At 39.7% G+C, this 17892-nt stretch overlaps 1 protein-coding gene across 1 annotated transcript in view; it reads right to left on the bottom strand.

Moving 5' to 3' along the window:
• The window catches only part of Sp4 (Sp4 transcription factor), a 62445-nt gene extending 52013 nt beyond the window's left edge, over positions 1 to 10432 (bottom strand). The window contains exons 1-3 of the mRNA XM_076863310.2: positions 10377 to 10432; positions 9845 to 9957; positions 7763 to 9317 (exon numbers count right to left, since the gene is read on the bottom strand). Of these exons, the coding sequence (XP_076719425.1) occupies positions 7763 to 9317; positions 9845 to 9957; positions 10377 to 10383 (1675 nt within the window). The 5' untranslated portion in view covers positions 10384 to 10432. The remainder of the gene's footprint in view (positions 1 to 7762; positions 9318 to 9844; positions 9958 to 10376) is intronic.
• Between the last annotated feature and the right edge of the window lie 7460 nt (positions 10433 to 17892).

The raw sequence follows: 17892 nt of genomic DNA, 5'->3' as shown, positions 1-17892 counted from the left end.
ATTCAGAAATTGTGTCATTGTGCTGCCATTGCTTTCTTGGTATACTCATTAGAAAGCTTAAGCAAAGAAGATGAGGATAGGGCAGTACTGCAGATTGAACCCAGGGCTGTTTTACCACTAATTACAACCCTGGCCTTTTTTTTACTTTTTATTTTTGCCAGGGTCTCACTAAGTTGCTTAGGGCCTCACTAAACTGCTGAGGCTGGCCTCAAACTTACATATTCCTGTCTCAGCCTCCCAGTTGCTGGGATTACAGGCCTGCACCAGCATGCTTGGCTAGGAACCCAGTTTCTTAGTCAGCCCACAGTGGCTCCCAATGATCCTGGATTTTGATCAAATGCTCAGGGGCCAACTACTTTATGATTCATTCAAAGACTCTGTTAAAGACAGTAATCAAAATGATTTGTTTGAAGTTTAGAATATTTTAAAAAATTGAGGTGCTTATTCATCCTTAATTTTCTGGGTACTTTTTCCCACCCTAATTTTTTACTGATACTAGTTTGAAACAGAATCTGAAAGTTCCTTTTGACCATAGAATAGGAATAATCTGTACCATCATCATAGTCAGTAATTTGTGGTACTGACAGAAAAACCTAGCCAGGCACATTGACAAGTCTGAATGTTTGTAATCTCGGAGACTCAGAAGGCTGAGTGAGGCAAGACTAAAAGTCTGAGGTCAGCCTCTGCAATTTAGCAAGACCCAGTTTTGAAAATTTACAAAAGGGCTGGGGATGTAGCTCAGTGGTACAGCACCTGGATTCAATCCCAGTACCCCCCACCCACTACACAAAACAACTAAATGTGATGTATCTCCTCACTTACCTTGAACAAGTATCTCATAGTGACAGGGTACTCATTTCAACTGGAACTATATTTTCCTTCTGGTTAAGAGAAGCAGAATAGAAAAACTCTGCCTTTGCTATGTCCTCTCTTCATATTATACAATTTTGCTCAATGAGTGTCCATCTTGCTCTGATTCAAAATATGATGGCGCACACTTGTAATCCCAGTGGCTCTGGAGGCTGAGGCAGGAGGATGAGGAGTTCAAAACCAGCCTCAGCAACTTAGCAAGGCCCTAAGCAACTCAGTGAGACCCTGTCTCTAAATAAAATATTAAAAAGGGCTGGGGATGTGGCTCAGTAGCATCCCGGGTCAATCCCTGGTACCAAAAAATAAATTAAAAAATAAATAAATAAAGTCCTGGCAAGTTGTTTAAAATATTTTTAAAATCCTGTTTTTATTATGAGTTTCTATTTTCCTGACATTATTCTTAAAATACATGCTATTTTTTGTTTTCATTCTTAATCCTATGCTCCTTCTATTCTCCACAAACAATAAATCTGAGCTTAACAAGGTCTCCATGTAGCCACACTAGTTGGAATTTACCACTTCTTTTACCACTTTTGTTCATTATTATATGTCAGTACCACAAATTATTGGTGTTAGGAGACAGCTTAATTGCACAGTTAATATTTCAATTTTCAAAGTCACCAATCAGCCCTTTTAAGGATTTCAGAATAGATATCAGACGCAAAAATCTGTGGACTTATCCTGTAGCTTCTTATGTAACAATAGGAATGGAATCAAAGACGACTTTGAATCATGCTGTTTCCACTTACTGGCAGTCATAGTTTCCTAAAGAAATTAAAGCTCAGTAAGGCTATCTATAAAATGGACACAATACTTATAAGAATATTGTAAGGGTTAATAAGACCATATAAACGCTGGTCCAGCACCTAACACATATTAGGTAAACAATAAATGTCTATTTCTTTCCTTCACAAGTTTCATTTAAAAGAAAAAGCCACTTCTAACTACAGTTTGGGAAAAGAATCTTCTATATAGCCCAAGGATTTCCTTACCTACATGTAAAATTTACACGTAGGAGTTATGGCTAGAGCACTTGCCTAGCATGCATGAGGCACTGGGTTCTATCCTGGTGCTACATTAAAAATAAATTAATAAATAAAAATAAATAAAATAAAGGTATAAAAATAATTTACTAACATCTTTTTTTCTGAACATGCTCTTTCAAGAAAGAGAAAAATACTATCACCTAGTTCCCACCATTAAATTCTATAACAAGGAAACCTAGAGAATTCTATTTTTCACCAGTAATATCATACTTCATATACAAGAGCTGGAATATTCAGTGAAGACAGGGACAGCCAATGAGAGACAAATTCAAGTGGAGAACTGTCCCTCCTTGATTTCTAAACTTCAGCTACATTTTCTCACAAGAGATCTGGGTAACAAACCCAGAAAGACAACGGAAAAACAACTGTAGCAGAAGTCAAGATTTCAGCTCTCACTTTGCCATAAAATACAAGAAAGTCATTCAACCTTTCTGGGCTTCAATTTACTCATTTCTAATAATAGGGCTAAGGAATGAGGATGGGAGCAACTCGATTATTTTGAAGTTTCCTTAGTAACTACAACTTCATTAAGCCTTCATCTTACCACCACCTACTTACATAAGCAATTTGCATTTAAAACAGATTTTCTTTGACACACTTTGCTCATTCACTAGGTAGTAAAACAACCCTCATCATGTATATTACAGTTCAGAAGAGTACAGAATAGCACATATATGTGTATGGTCTGGTATCAGGCCAGGTTCCCCCCATTTTTAATCAATCCTTAATGTGTCAGTCCCACTTAATGGAGACTACAACACCTGACCCATATTTTTGCTTTCACTTAAAACAATAAAACACCTTTATAAACAGACTTTAGCAGCAATAGCAAAAGGTCAGAGCTAGTAAGCCAAGGTTCCTTTCCCATTAAAAAATACTATCATTTTATAAATCTATGTAATTCTACAATGTCTACATATATCCCCTTTCCCTAGCTTTCTAATCAAACTTCCTTTTCTATTTTCTCTTAAACCTACTATTCTAGACTGCCCCCAAACTCGAAAGATTTACTTATGTATATCCTAATATATATATATATATATATATATATATATTTTTTTTTTTTTTTTTTTTTTTTTTTTTTTGGTAGTACTGAGGATTGAACCCAGGCGTGCTCTACCACTGAGCTATATCCCCAGTCCTTCTTTTTTGTAATAGGGTTTTGCTAAATTGCCCAGTTTGGCCTTGAATTTGCAATCTTTCTCTCTCAGCTTTTTGATTAACTGGGATTACAGGTAAGTGCTATAACATCCAGCCTGATTTAGAATTTAGAAAGCAAATGATTGAAAGTGTTTTCCCTTGCTCCTTTCTCAATCCTGAAATCCTTTGCAGAAGATGCCCTTTTAAAAAATTAATGTTATCTCTAACTTGAGTCCTTTTCATCTTACAGGAACAAACTATCTAATGGCTAAAACCAATTTGGTAGTTCAGAACCCAAATCATTCATTAGGGTATAAGATGTAAGTCCCTTGTTAACAAATTCTAATCTGTAACAAAGAGGGTTAGAAGATTTGAAGAAAATAAGAGTTACAAAAGTAAATCTAACTTGTCTGAAAAACAACCAAATTGAGTATAAGTTTATGTATATATACAGACCTTTTAAGATGCCTAGTGGCGAAATCCAAATTAATATAACCTATATGGCAAAATAAAACTTTATTTGTGTTAAATCTCAAGCCAAGTTTCTACTTTTAGTAGCTCTGGATGTAAGAGGATAATTCTACTAGATTAAATTAGTTTTATTAATTAAACATAAATTTCAATTATGTTATTTGGTCCCCGTATTTACCAGTAATGAAGAACTGGCTTTCCAATTTCTGGCTTCATACTATATCCCCAGGTTTAAACTTCAATGCCCCCACAAAAATAAAGGAATTCGGCAAAAGTCTCAGCGTCAGCAATATCTTATCAAGTCGGAACTTCCTTTGTGGGAAAACTAGCATAGCAAATATAATTTCCACTAAAATTAACAAAGCAGTATCCAGTCATCAAGCAAAAGGCCTATAGCATGATGTGTTACTATATGTGTTGATTATAGCCCAAAATAAGATAAATCACTGGCTCTGGCCAGCCCAAGTTAATTACGATTATATATACCAATGGTTCCTAAAAACTCTAAATTCTTTAAGGTCTAACTCCTGAAGTTCACTTGGTAACTAGGGACAATATGAAGACAGTTCTCATTTGAACAAAACCTGCACTCTCCTCACTTAGCTAAAACAAAAGATGTCCTTAAGCCAAAGTACAATTAGTTGTTATCTTTGTGCTTAACTTAAAGTAAGGTTCCCCACTTTTCCTTTAATCTCAGAATCCCAATAAAGAAAGAAACATGCAGAAAGCACATGTATTTACTTCCTACTACAATTTTAACTAATCGAATGCTAGATGCTTAGCCTAAAAATCAGAATTTTTAGATTAGACCAAAGCACAGAAACATACTATTTTGAGTACATTAGCAAGAAGGGAGAATGTCTCATTTCATAATACAAAGTGCAAAGCTCCCCAGATTCAAGAACTGGTTTCATTAGATTTGCTTTGTAGGATTTTTTTCCATTCTTTGTCCATATCATTCATATCTCCCCCATACCCCCTGAAGAGTAAAATGAAGATGGATGGTGCAGAAGTTTTAACCTTTGTCCTTGAGCTACCTATAACATTCTGCTAAAGCTGACCAATAATGTTTTCAAATATAGACAGTGCTTGTCATGAACCTGTTTTCATTTATATGTTGAGAGAGAAAGAGTTATCTCAAAAACATGAAGAACAGAACAGTGGTTATCAGAACCAGGGAAAAGGCGAGGTGACAGAGAGAGGATGGTTAGTGGGTACACAGGCAGTTAGCTGAATAAGAGTAGTAATTTCTAATATTCCAAACCTCAGTAGGACAACTGTGGCTGACAATTAATTGAATATTCCAAAATTACTAAGAGAGAATTTTGAATGTTCCCAACACAAAGAAATGATAAACATCTGAGGTGGGTGGTACATTGTACAGATGTACTGAAATGTCAAATTATATCTCATTAATAAGTACAACTATTATGTGTCAATTAAAAATTAAAAATATTTTTAAAAACTTGTGAATATTAAGAGTAAATACACTTCTATAAATTAAACATTCTCATGAAGAAAAACATGAAATAACCAAGAAGGTATTTAAAATGGAATGGGGATATGAAGTTATAGATCTGAAATTCCAGGGTTCATTTATAAAAGGGATATGTAAGTATTTGTTCTCCCCTTCTCAAAGCATTAAAATATTTGGTCTTCTACTCTTTAAAGTCTTAAAAACACAAAACCAAAGAAAACAGAGCAATTTCATTAGCTCCACTATAACCATTCCTGGGTACTACTCCCAATCCCAAACTGTCATGTGTGTGTGTGTGTCTCTCTCTCTTTTTTTTTTTTTTTTTGAGTACTGAGCATTTGACCCAGGGCCTCACACAAGCTAGGTGAGCGCTCTACCACTGAACTATGTCCCCAGTCCTTCTCTATCACCTTGAGCACCATACTTCAAAAAGCAACTTCCATGATAGGCATTAGGATAAAATCTGCAAACAACTAAACCTGGATTAATTTCTGGTCTTTGTAATGTGGGTCTCTTTTAAAAATTAATGGAGCTTATCTACTAGAACATTAACTCTGCAACATCAACAAAACTTAAAGTCCTTGGGCTTCAGGGGGAAAAATCCAAATATGTAAAGTTCAATTTTCCTCATTTAAGTGGAGCTCCTAAAGGATATGAACTCTCTAAGTTAAAAAAAAAAAAAAAAAAAACACCCATTAAAATAAAGAAATAAACACATCTCTTAGGAGTTCTCGACATACAGTAGCCATCCTCAAAATATATTTGTGAAATTAAAAACTAAAGTTTTTCCTTTTTTGCCAGTGAACCTATTTTCTGAGGCAAGCTGTACTCTTCTGTTTCCATAGTCTGTCTTCTGGTTTACTGCTGATGATTAGACCCTTGATTCTTTCAAATTTTCCAGGTGATTCTTAATGCCAGAAGCTGGATCCTGTGTTTAAAATGAACCACTCAAGTGAGTTTGAGTTGAGGGGTCAGAACACTGGCTTACTCTCAACAGGGAAGGGGAAACCTCTGGATTGCAACATACATTAATTAAAGAGCAGAAGTGGCTACTTCTAATCTAAATTATAAATTACTCAATTCTCTTAATTACTACAATTCACTAACTAACGCTTAAAGGTCAAGATGAAATAACTTTTGCTGTGACAATGCAAACTGTCACTCAACCTACCAAATGCAGACACTGTTCTGAAATGCTCCAATCACTGTTAATGTTTAGAAAATGAGTAGGAACAAAGCAAGTTAAGGATTATAAGCCAGAGAATCACTTACATAATTGTACTGTAATGGTGATAGAGGAAAAAGTATCAAATCAAAATACTAAAAAGATTACTGTGCTATCAATATAGGAGCCATTAGCTAAATGTGGCTACTCAAATAAACATTTAAAATCCTGTTCTTCAGTTACACTAGCCACATTTTAAAGTGCTCAATAGCCACATGTCACTAGTGGCTAACATGTTTGATAGCTCAGAGAGAGAACATTTCCAAGAGCACAGAAAGTTCTATTGGATGGCACTGGTCTAGAGGTAGTGGGTATCTAGGAAAAAAAAAACGTAGTCTATGTTGTCTATGGTCTCCTGAATCAATAGGTCCTATCAGGCAATTTCCAATTTTACATGTATGCATCTACTCTAAGTATTAACTTTTAGTATATTTTTTCTGCAACTTGTTTTAAGAAAGGTCATTCAAAAGTGACAAGCTTATTTATTTTGGATTACCAAAATAGAAATATTCAATTAACAAGATTTAAAAGTATCAACAGCACTTAAAACCACAACTAGGTTTTCACCAAACCAGAATCAATGAAAAATATTTAATTACCAGAAGTCAACGAGTATTAGGTACAATAAGACTGTTTCAAAAAAGATTAAACTACTTACTAGGGACTAGTTTTCCAAGTACTTTAGCAGTATCTATTTATATGCATAACAAATAACAACTGCTTTTATAATTGGTTTAAAAATGACCTTTCTACAGTTAGTCCAAATTAGTGACATTTTACTGTCTACATTTTTATATTGCTTTCCACCAACCTCACATTAAACATCTACAAATAATACAATGACCTCAAAACTTAAATAATAAAAAATTTTAATGAAAGGACTATTAATTCACAGTCTAGAGCAAATCTTGATTAGAGCAAAAAGTAGGCATAAAAGTTAATGAAACAATTTGCAACTTCAAATTCTATTCCTTAAGTGCAACAATATCTAGTTTATAATAACACAGTATAATAAAACACAAACACTGGCAACAAGATGCTGAAGTTTGAGCAATAACTTCCAGTTTAAAAAAAAAAAAGCTAGACTTATTACACAGCAGAAGTCAAACTTCAACAGATTCAACTATACATACTTCAATATAAACCTACTTTTCCTGAAGAACAGGTGAACATCATTTTAACTAGAGTTCTTTCTAAAGAGTTCAAGTGTACTCAAACATGATGTCTAAATTACAGAAGACAATTAGGATTCTAACGAGAAAATTTTGTTTCATGGAAGAATTTTAAAAACGGTCTACTTAACAAATTTAACACATAAAACCCGACACTAAAATCTACAGATGTGAACAGGTCACACTGATTGCTATAGTTATGGCTGTTCATATTGTATTCTTGTTTGGTTTTAATTCCTTATGATCATTTGTTTACTTCAAAGATCATATCAAATCTAAGAGTTAGCAAAGAGAAGCACTGGTTGATCATTACTAAAAACTGTTTATACTGTAGTTAAACAGAAAAGACGTTGTAACTTACCTGCAACACTAGTGATTGTAACTGGAACTCCCTGCACTTGAACGCCTGCAGCACCCAGATTGGCAACGCTCACTGTCTGAAGGTTAGGCACTGATGCAAGCTGGGCAGTATTCAGAGTTATTGGGGCACCAGCAACAGCCACAGGAGCAATCTGAGCAAGAGTTGTGCCACCACTTGAAGACACTGGGGTGATGGTTAATTGTTGGGATAACCCAGCATTCTGAACTTGCAAATTTGAAAGAGACTGAATATTCTGAACCTGTACAGTTTGCCAACTGATTTGCCCTGAAGGTGTTAAAGTTGGAGCCCTGATAAGCACCTGAGTCGGATTTACTGCTTGAAGTTGAACATTCTGCAAAGGCTGCTGCTGGATGGTCTGAATTGTCTGCCCTGACTGAAGTTGAAATGACTGTGGTGGAATAGCCTGAATAATCTGTTGCTGAGGCTGTTGGATCTGGATCTGTTGTAAGATAGGCTGGCCTACAATTTGCACTTGCTGAAGAGAATTTGATTGATCCTGTGCATTCTGTATTCCATTAGGCTGAAGCTGACTGGAGCTCTGTGCTTCAGACTCAGTAGCAGCAGGTGTTTGAGATTCTTCAATGGTGCGTTCAGAACTACTGGCTGATGTGCTTGCATACTGGCCTGTATCTGCTGAGCTCACTAATGTGTCACTGCTTGTTAGAGATGTTGAAGCGGTGGTTGTGCAGGTGGTGGAGGAGGAGGGTGATTCTGGCATAGTACTGGCAGAAGCAGTGGTGGTTGTGGGTGTGGAAACTAACTGATTCCCATTAGAAGTCCCACTATCAGTAGTAGTAGCAGGCTGGCCAACTTGTCCAGTCCCTCCTCCAGTAGTCACGTTGTTTATCACTGGCAAAGCCAAAGTCACTCCTCCAATGTTAATTGGTAGGGTTGTTACAACTTGAGCCTGAGTACCAGGAAGGGTCTGTAATTGCAGTGGTATTGAAACACCAGGTCTAATTTGGACTGGAACTGTCTGATTTGCGAGGTTTTGAGCAAGAATATTCCCAGAAGATGTCCTATTAGCAGCTGTGAGTATAGCTTGATTATTACCTGCAGAAATTAGCTGAATCTGACCCTGCAAATCCTGTAGAGATGAACTACTAGTTGGATTGATTTGAATTTGCTGACCTTCCACTGTTTGAAGTTGTGGAATCACTTGGTACTGTACACTACCACTTGGATTTTGTACTTGTATGACTTGAAATTGACCAGGGGTGGAAGAATTACCTGATTTAGTTTTTGTAGGAGATGCACTCCCGTTATTACTGCTGGAAGAACTAGATGAACTAGAAGCTGGTTGAGAAACGTTATTTTCTTTTGAAGCAGGAGGAGTGGAGGCAACAAGTTGCCAAGCGTTTCCAGCAAGTTGCGTTGTTACCAGTTCTAGCTGTTGTGGTTGATTCTGAAGTTGCACCAATCCTTGGCTTGGATCTATAATAATTTGTTGTTGTCCAGTTGCTTGATTTTCACCAGGAGTCCCTATTTTGCTGCAAGTAGCTGCCAGTAAAGCCAGAGGAGAGGGCTGAGAGTCCTAACCAAAATGGAATGGTAAAGGAGAGGGGGGGAAAAAGTGGGCGGATTTAGTGGAGGCCAGTAGTTGGGAGGGGGTCATTTATTTATTTTGACAGCTCTACATATCAGAACTTACTCAAGAAGTGGCAGAAATAAAAAAGAAATATTAACAAACCCAGGTAAGAACTATATGGATAAGGAAACAGAACCTGTAATATAAAGTTTAAGTAAAAAAAAAAAAAAAAAAAAAAAAATTCTAACAAACTTTCCTAAAGTGTTATTCACCTAAGCTCAAAATGCCCTTGGGAAAATACACACCTTTTTCTTACAGTATAAGTTACTGATGTAATTTTAAACAACGTTATAGCCTCAAATATGTGAAATCTTCATGAATTTACAATTTAAGTTCCTCACTTTAAGATGCTTTGAGTGGATAAACATTTTTATTTTGCTCTTTACTTTTGGGCATTTAAAGGGCATAACTCCCTTTCTCCCCTAATGTTCCGTGATGATTTTTTTTTTTTTTTTCCGTATGTTGGCTTTTACCTGGGAGCCTGAGGTTTTGGTTTTTTTATTGTTATTCTCTGGCTCAGAGGTTTTCCCTCCTTCTGTAGCCATCGCCGCTGCCGCCGCCTCCTCCTCCTCCTCCTTCTTCTGATCTGCAACAAACCCCCCCATACACACATACACGACAACAGGTTATTAGGATTATTATTATTTGTCTCCCTCTCTTCACTTCTCCCCCCTCCCCCCCGAACATTAATCTCCATAAACCGGCGATCCCTGCACACCGGCAGGGGGTGGGGGAGAAGGAGGGAAGGGAGGAGGGGGATATCACAAAACGTGGTTTGAAACCCGACCCATCGGCTCCAGAGCAACACCCAGAAGGAGGTTGTTCTAGCTCAGACATTAAGACAAAACACAACCCTCCTTCCCTCCCCCTGATTCCCTCCCTCCCTCTCCTCCTCCCCTTAAAGCATCTCATCGGCCCCGGGGGAGGGGGGAGAACCGAGCAGGGTCTGGGGAGGGAGGGAGAGGGAGGCGGTGAAGGAGACCGAGGGGGGTGGAGAATACGTACCGCTCATCCCGCATTAACAGGACAAACCCTCAGACGGAGACACTGGGATAGAGGTGGGTGGGGGTGGGGGCGAGGCGGGAGGAGAGGCCGGTCCCGCCCGCCCGCGGTGGCTCGGAGGAGGCTGTAGCTGGCACAGGCTCTGCCTCTTTTTCCGCGAATGGCCGCCGCTGGGCTGTGGCGTAGCAGCTCCTCTCTCCGCCCGAGCCCGGCTGACTCGCCCTTGATTGACAGCGGCGGCGCGCGGCGCGGGCGGTGGCGCGGGCCGGGGGCGGGGCCAGGGCGGTGCGAGCCAGGCCGACTCCCCACCCCCCTAGGCCTCTCTCCGCCAGAGCCGCCGACTCTCCACCCCTTCCCCCAGCGGATTGGCCGCCGACCTGCCGGGGGCCGGGGCGCTGGGGCCGCCTCCTCTCCACCCCCTTTCCCGGGGTTATTCTTTCAGTCGCTTTTCTTTTCCTCCCTTGGCTCCTCTCGCGCTCTTTCTCTCGATGTTCTAGCTCAGGCGCGCTGCCGGTAGGCCCTCCTTACAGCCAAACTTGTTGTCTCAGGATATCCCGCCCCCTACTCATTTCCCGGCGCCCTCCACTCAAAACCCTGTTCCAGCATCCCTCCGAATGGCCACTAAAGGAAAAAGTGGGGCTATCGCTCAAGGGAAGCGCGAGAGGCGAGGGTCGGGATGCGCAGACCCCTGGCGGCTCGGCGCGAGGGGTGAACTGCCCACTGCCCCCGCGCAGCGAGCATGGCTTTCCTGAGGCGCATCCGGACCCGGGCGCCCTTTTTCCCTGGCTCGGTCTCCATTGGCTGAGCTCCTGCTGACGCGCGCTGAGTGGTGGGAGAAAGGGGGCGGGCCACCGACGCAAAGGCTGTCGGCCCTTGTAGTCTCCAGCAGCCTATGCAGCCTCTCCGAGGCACCGCCTTGCTCCCGCCCCCGACCAAGGCCGAGCTGCCAAGCGGAAAGCTGCCCGAGGGGGCGGCGGCGTCAGGGCGTGGCCGGGGCCGAGTGGGAGTTGAACTGAGCGAGGGGGAGGGGGAATGGGTGTTGTTTGCCTGGGCCTATCCGCCGCGCGGGGCTGCCCAAACTACCTCTGCCACCGCCTCCTCGGATAGAAGCCGCTCCCCGAGGGGCGAGCTCACACCCGGAGCGCTCGGCGATTGAGCGGGCGGCGGCGTGGGGAGGCGGGGTTTACTGTCCTCCGGGTTTGAATGAACCCGGCTTCTTGAAGTAGCGCCTTTGCTGAGCCTTTCTTTGCTCACCTTCCCCCTTCAGGCCCACCGCATGAGTCCGAGGCCTGTTTTCCCACAGAGAAGGATCTTCCATTTTTATTTGTTGTGTCCCTGGCTGGCCGCTGGTGCAGAGCAATGACCTACCTTTCTAGGGTTGCATCCTGTGTTGCGGAAGAGTCCGCAAGGTTGGCGGACTTCTCTCTCACTCTTAAGGGTCTCGCCAGATTGTGCAGGCGAAGAAAAGATCTGCTCCGTGTGGGTCAGCCCTGTTTATGTTTTAGCATAAGCTTCTGGTACAAAGCATTGTGTTATCAAATGCACTTGAGCATTCTCTTGCTTCCAGGTTTTCTCCAAAGTCCTGAAGTCAGGATGATGCCATGGAATATAACCAGTCCGTGATTAAGTGTACCAAAGGTGAAAGTGAATCCCTACTGTAAATATTGGCCTTGGGGACAGGACATGTTATACACCCAGGCTTAAAACTACCCACTTCCTTTTTACCTGGGCTTCACCTAGGGCTTTTTTTTTTTTTTTTTTTTTTTTAATTTTATTTTTTGTCTCTGCCTGAGGTCTGACATATTGCAAAGGTAAGGAGGTCCCAGGTGCTGCACTTGAGTGTCATTTCCTTTGCTTTTTAAGTAATTGTTACATGGACCGATGACAAAGCGGTTCAGCAAGACAAAGCAATTCGAGTAAAGAATTACATAGTATTGCTTACTCCATCTTATAAGATGAATTTAAGATCTTTAAATAACCTGCTTTCACACCCCCGAAACGTGCAATATAGAAAGCTCGGAAGAACTATGTAGATTTACAGATACACTATCTTCAGTCCCCTATCCCAGTTCATAATGAATGAAGACTTTTTTAAAAAAATTTGTTTGGTACTGCATATTGAACCAGGGATGCTTAAATACTAAGCAACATCCTCAGCACGCACTCCCCCTTTTTTAAGACAGAGTCTAAGCTGCTTGTCTCACTAGACTGCTGAGGCTGTTCTCAAACTTGCAATCCTACAGCCTCAGCCTCCTGAGTTGCTGAGATTACAGGCATAAGTAACCAAATCAGGTGAATGAAGACATTTTGCAGTCTTCTGAATTGGGGCTTATTTTTGAGCTTTTTCTTACCTTAGAAAACCTGCTTAGGAGAAGTAATGTTACTGACTCATGAACAATAGGTCATTCACATGTATCTACAAAGTGTCTACAAGCTCTGCTCTTCATGGTGTCCAAGAGCTAGTTTCTAACTTTTATGGACTGAATGTGTAACAGGCGTTCACTTGATTCTTTGACTATATCTACATCCCTTGTGGCTTTGAAACTTACATACTTTTTTCTTTTTCCTAATCTTCTTTTCCCTAAACTTCTCCTTCCTGGTCTTCTTTTCTCTGATCTTCTCCTTCCTCATCTCTCCTCCCTAATTTCATTTTCTTTGAATCACCTCTATAAAAACCCCCTGTTCCTGTAGATTGGCAGAATCACAGCCTATGGGACAGGAATCCTCTGTGTTTCTTCTTTGCTGGCAAAGCAGTAAACCTTTTTCCTTTTTCTCAAAACTGTGTCCTCATTATTGGATTGGCATCTGTGACAAAGACCAAGTCTTCGGCAACAATTTTTGTGTCCTCACTTTCCTCACCCCCCAAATTCATATGTTGAAGCTCTAGTTCCCTTTTTCCCAGTGTGGTGGTATTAGGAGGTAGAGTCTTTGGGAGATCATTAGGATTAGATGAGGTCATGAATGTGACCTCTTATGAATGGGATTAGTGATTTTAGAAGAGCTGGAAGAGAGCTTGCTTTCCTTTGCTCTGCTTCCCTCCATGTAAAGATACAACCAGCAATTGTCAGGCTGCAACCCCCAAGTGGGCCCTCACCAGAACTTGATAGTGCAAGTACCACAATGTCAGACTCCAGATGAGAGGTAAAATTGTTTTTCATAAACTCCCAGTGTGTGGGTTTTTGTTTTGTTTTGTTGTTTGTTTTTAATAGCAGTCTGAGCTGATTAAACACTGGCTGAGCCAGACTCTAGGATCAGTGACAAATTAATCAATTCTTAGGTGCTACCAACATTTTGTTATCCATAGAAAGTTTAGCTAAGATAGTTCCAAGAGCATAGTGATTTCCACATCACCTTCCTAATTTAAGGTATATACTACCTATCCTATGATGAAGTTAATGTCTTTTCTTTAAAATAATTTGCTTCTATTTCTAACAATTTAAGAAGTTTATATCACTACTGTAGATGGAAAAACAGTTAATGCTATGGAGATAAAAGGCTCTTTCCAAGGCTCTTTCCTTTGACCAATCAGGCTCCTCTGAGTTTTCTTTCTAATTAACTACAATGTAGGCTCTATCTTGAGTCTAGTGGCTTTGCTCATTTAATATCCGGTTTTAACAAGAATTATGCTGGGTCCATTTGGCAAAAATCCCCTATCTTTGATATCTGACCACCCTTAATATCTGACGAAATTCCTTATCCCCCACTCTTGATATTACCCTAGCCTGTCTTCAGTAATGATTCTGTCAGATCAATTTAGCCAGAATCCCCCTGGATGTTTCCTCTTAGTAATTTTCTTTTTATCTTTTTGGTACTGGGAATTACACACAGGGGTCCTTTGTCACCAAGCTACATCTGCAGTCCCTTTTATCTTTTATTTTGAGACATGATCTCCCTAAGTTACTGAGGGTCTCACTAAGTGGCCAAGGCTGGCCTTGAACTTATGATCCTCCTGCCTTACCGGCTCAATCACTAAGATTACAGGTGTATACCATTGCACTTGGCTTATCCTTAGTAATTTTCTATCCCTTGACCCAACCATGCTTTTGGCTACAGATCTCTATAGTTGAGCCTGGGATCCCTTCTGTTAAGACCCCAGTGCAGTAGTCTGCCGCAGTCTGGCTGGGCACAAATCATGAGCCACTGAAGCAGAAACAAATTTTATTTCTGAACTCCACCAGCACACTCCACACACGCTCCCTGGGAATTCTCTCTAATGACATGCAGCTCCTCATGCAACCAGCAACCAGAAATATCTCTCCTCGGGCACTTCCCCAACCAATGGGAACTCTCTGGGAATCCCCGCGAGAGCTCAAGCAGAACTCATCGGGAACTCTGCCAGAACTCAAGTCATCATCTTAATGGCTCGCTAGCGTCACCTCTCAACCACTACTTCTGGCAAAAATGCCATGCATCATCCTGACTCGGCTGTGGCCCTCAACAGTAGTCCCTATGCCTATTCCACAGTTCCCACACACCTTGACTAAAGTCTTCTTCACTGTCTTTAAAAAGTATCATGAACAATATCTTTTTTAATAGCATAAGTATAAATTCCACAAAGTTCTCAGCCTTGAGCCCACCAGGATGATCTTTTCCCTGAGGAGTGGCTAAAAAGTTTTCTTCCCACATTCGTACCACCCCTTAGAACAATGGCTTTCAAGCTGTTTAAAATTATGACCAACTCCCCTCTCAGGAATAAGGATATTTTATATCATGACTCAGTATATACAGCACACACAGACACACTGAAGAAATCAGCATTTTTATTCTAAATATTTAACAACATTAAGCATTGACCACTCAGATCAAATACTACCAGAACACTCAAGTACTATCCTAGGGGCTTTTTTTCTTTTCCAGCTCCAAAGGGTGACAAAACAATGTTGGGGACAACAAGGGGACTTGAATGTTAATTTATTTGTTGGGGAGTAACAACTTTCAGAGTCATATCAATGTGTATCCTTTGAATATCAAAGACTGAAGTAATCTTCCCATGCGTGGTGCTCTCTACTTCCTCCTTTACCTTGCCTTTCAAAAATTCTAGCAGTATTGATGAATTTGAAAAACAGTGCCCTATAGGATTTCCCCCCTCCCACCAATCCTTCTTTGTAGGAATAGAAAAGTTCATATTTCTAATTCAATGCAAAACAAGTCTAGAATTTAGGCAGTTCTCCTCTGCATTGATTTACACACCTATATCAGCTCTCAGTCTACATTTGGGAAAATGCTGTTGGAATTGTTCACATGTTTCTTTCAGATATAGCTGGTTCCTACTTTCTAGGATCTGGCACTTCTCAATTAACTACTCATCCAATCAACAAGTCTTGAATGCCACCATTCCTTCTCCTCCAGTGTAAGCCCTAAACTCTTGGAGGGTAAAATCCAGGACTTCTAATCCCCAGCGGTGCTAAGGATGCTTGGATGAATGGGATAGAAGCAGCTTTAGAGGTTACTTAATTTAATATTTGGGGAGAATGAACTTAGGCCCACACATGACAAATGGGAGAAAGCAATCTTTTATAAGTATTTCCTTTGAGGAGCTACTTGAAATAACTGTTGAGCAAAAGGCTTGAAAAGGCCACAAATCAGAGGAAGTTCAGTTTAACATCCACTTTGTCCCAAAGTACATTGACTGGGAGTATTAACCAATCAGGAATCAGATACCAGCTCAGTGAACATATTGCATTTATAAGCACGTGGCTTCCTTAGTACATTTAGGAGACCATGCTTAGTTGATACTGAAATAGAGTAGTATATAAAGTCACATTAAAAATGATTTTTAAAAACTTATTGTTTTCAGGAAGCAGATGAAGTTTAATTATAAGGTAATTGAGAGCTGAATATAGAATATTCACATCAAAATAGGGATAGGTTACTATGTATGTGTAAACCTTTTAACAGTTAAAAATAATGTCTATAACTGGTATTATCAAAGGTAACTGACACTGTCAACTAGCAAAACAGATACACACTTCTTCAAAAAGCTGATGGCATTGCTATTCCTCCCACATGCTTAGCTCTTTCATGGAATGTTAAGGTACAACTTCAGAACATATTTGGGCCCGGTTATATTTATCCTTAATTCATATTAGAACACAATAACTATTAGTAGTTATTAGAGGCCTAACATAAACAGCATCTATTTGATACTTTGTATCTATTTTATATACAAAAGCAAATGATATGGCTCATTATTGCCATAAAACAAAAGAGATTCCGTCAATGCAAAAGTTGAAACAGATAAATTAGTTGTCTTCAGATTGTATAAGGTTGGTGATTAAACTATAGAACACAATTGTAACTTTCCACAGCATACCAATTCTATATGCTCAATTTAGAACGTTTTTTATTTTTATTATTTTTATACTATAAATTGAATGCAGGGGCCCTTTACCACCGAACTACAACCCCGATCTTTTGTTTTTAAACTTTGAGACAGGGTCTCACTAAATTGCCCAGGCTGCTCTTGCACTTACAATTCTCCTGTCTTAGACTGTAGTTGCTGTGATTACAGATGTGCACCACCATGCCTGGCTAATATGTTTTTTTTATTAAAAAAGGAATCTTCTATTCCATTTTTGCTTAAGGAATGTAAGCAGTGGAATAAACTATTTGGATTTATAGTCTGGCATGCTGCTTACTAAAAGTTCTTTGGGCAAGTGACTTTAGCCCCTCTAAGCCTCATTCCTTCATATATAAAATGGTAACAATGATAACATTATCATCTCATGGGGTTGTTTCAAGAATTGAGTGAGACTGAAAGTTCTTAGGATATTCTTTGGTAAATACTCATTAAATGTTAGCTATTGATGGTGAGGGGGCATACCTCAATGGTAGAGTACATACTTAGCATGCATGAGGCCCTAGGTTCCATCCCCAGCACTCAAAAAAATTAACAAATGAATAAATAATACATGTTAGCTATCATTTTACTGTTTTATTCTTTATTTATCTATTAATTTATTTTTTCAGTGCACTGATGGAACATAGGACCTCACACATGCTAGGCAAGTGCTCTACCACAAAACTTAGTTTTTTTTTTTTCTTTTTTTGAGGTGCTGAGGATTGAACCCAGGGCCTTAAACATACTAAGCAAGCACTCTACCACTGAACCACATTCTTAGCCTTAACCTCCCCATTTTTATGGCATTATCGAATATAACTGCCCCTTAATATTTGTCGTCCTTATTAGTATTAAAATAGGTAATATAGAAATAGGTAATAGAGAATAAAATAGGTAATAGAGAAATCCAAATACAGAAATGGATTTCTCTATTCCATCTAAGTCTAGTCTCAATTCATCAGTGTTAACTGGTATATCCTTTCTCACTTTTTTTCTGGCTGCCACAAATTATATTTATGATGGTGTGTGGGTATGTATGTTTGAGATTTTATCATAAAATTACATATGCACACACACACCCAGCAGAAATATATATGCAAACTTGCATTATTTTACCTTAATACATTATAGTCATCTCTCCAAGTCAAAAATACTATTAATCAAATCATTATTTTAATA

The sequence above is a fragment of the Callospermophilus lateralis genome, chromosome 1, assembly GCF_048772815.1.
Source record: "Callospermophilus lateralis isolate mCalLat2 chromosome 1, mCalLat2.hap1, whole genome shotgun sequence".
In the NCBI taxonomy this organism is placed as follows: Eukaryota; Metazoa; Chordata; class Mammalia; order Rodentia; family Sciuridae; genus Callospermophilus; species Callospermophilus lateralis.
This window is presented reverse-complemented; position numbering and strand designations above follow the sequence as displayed.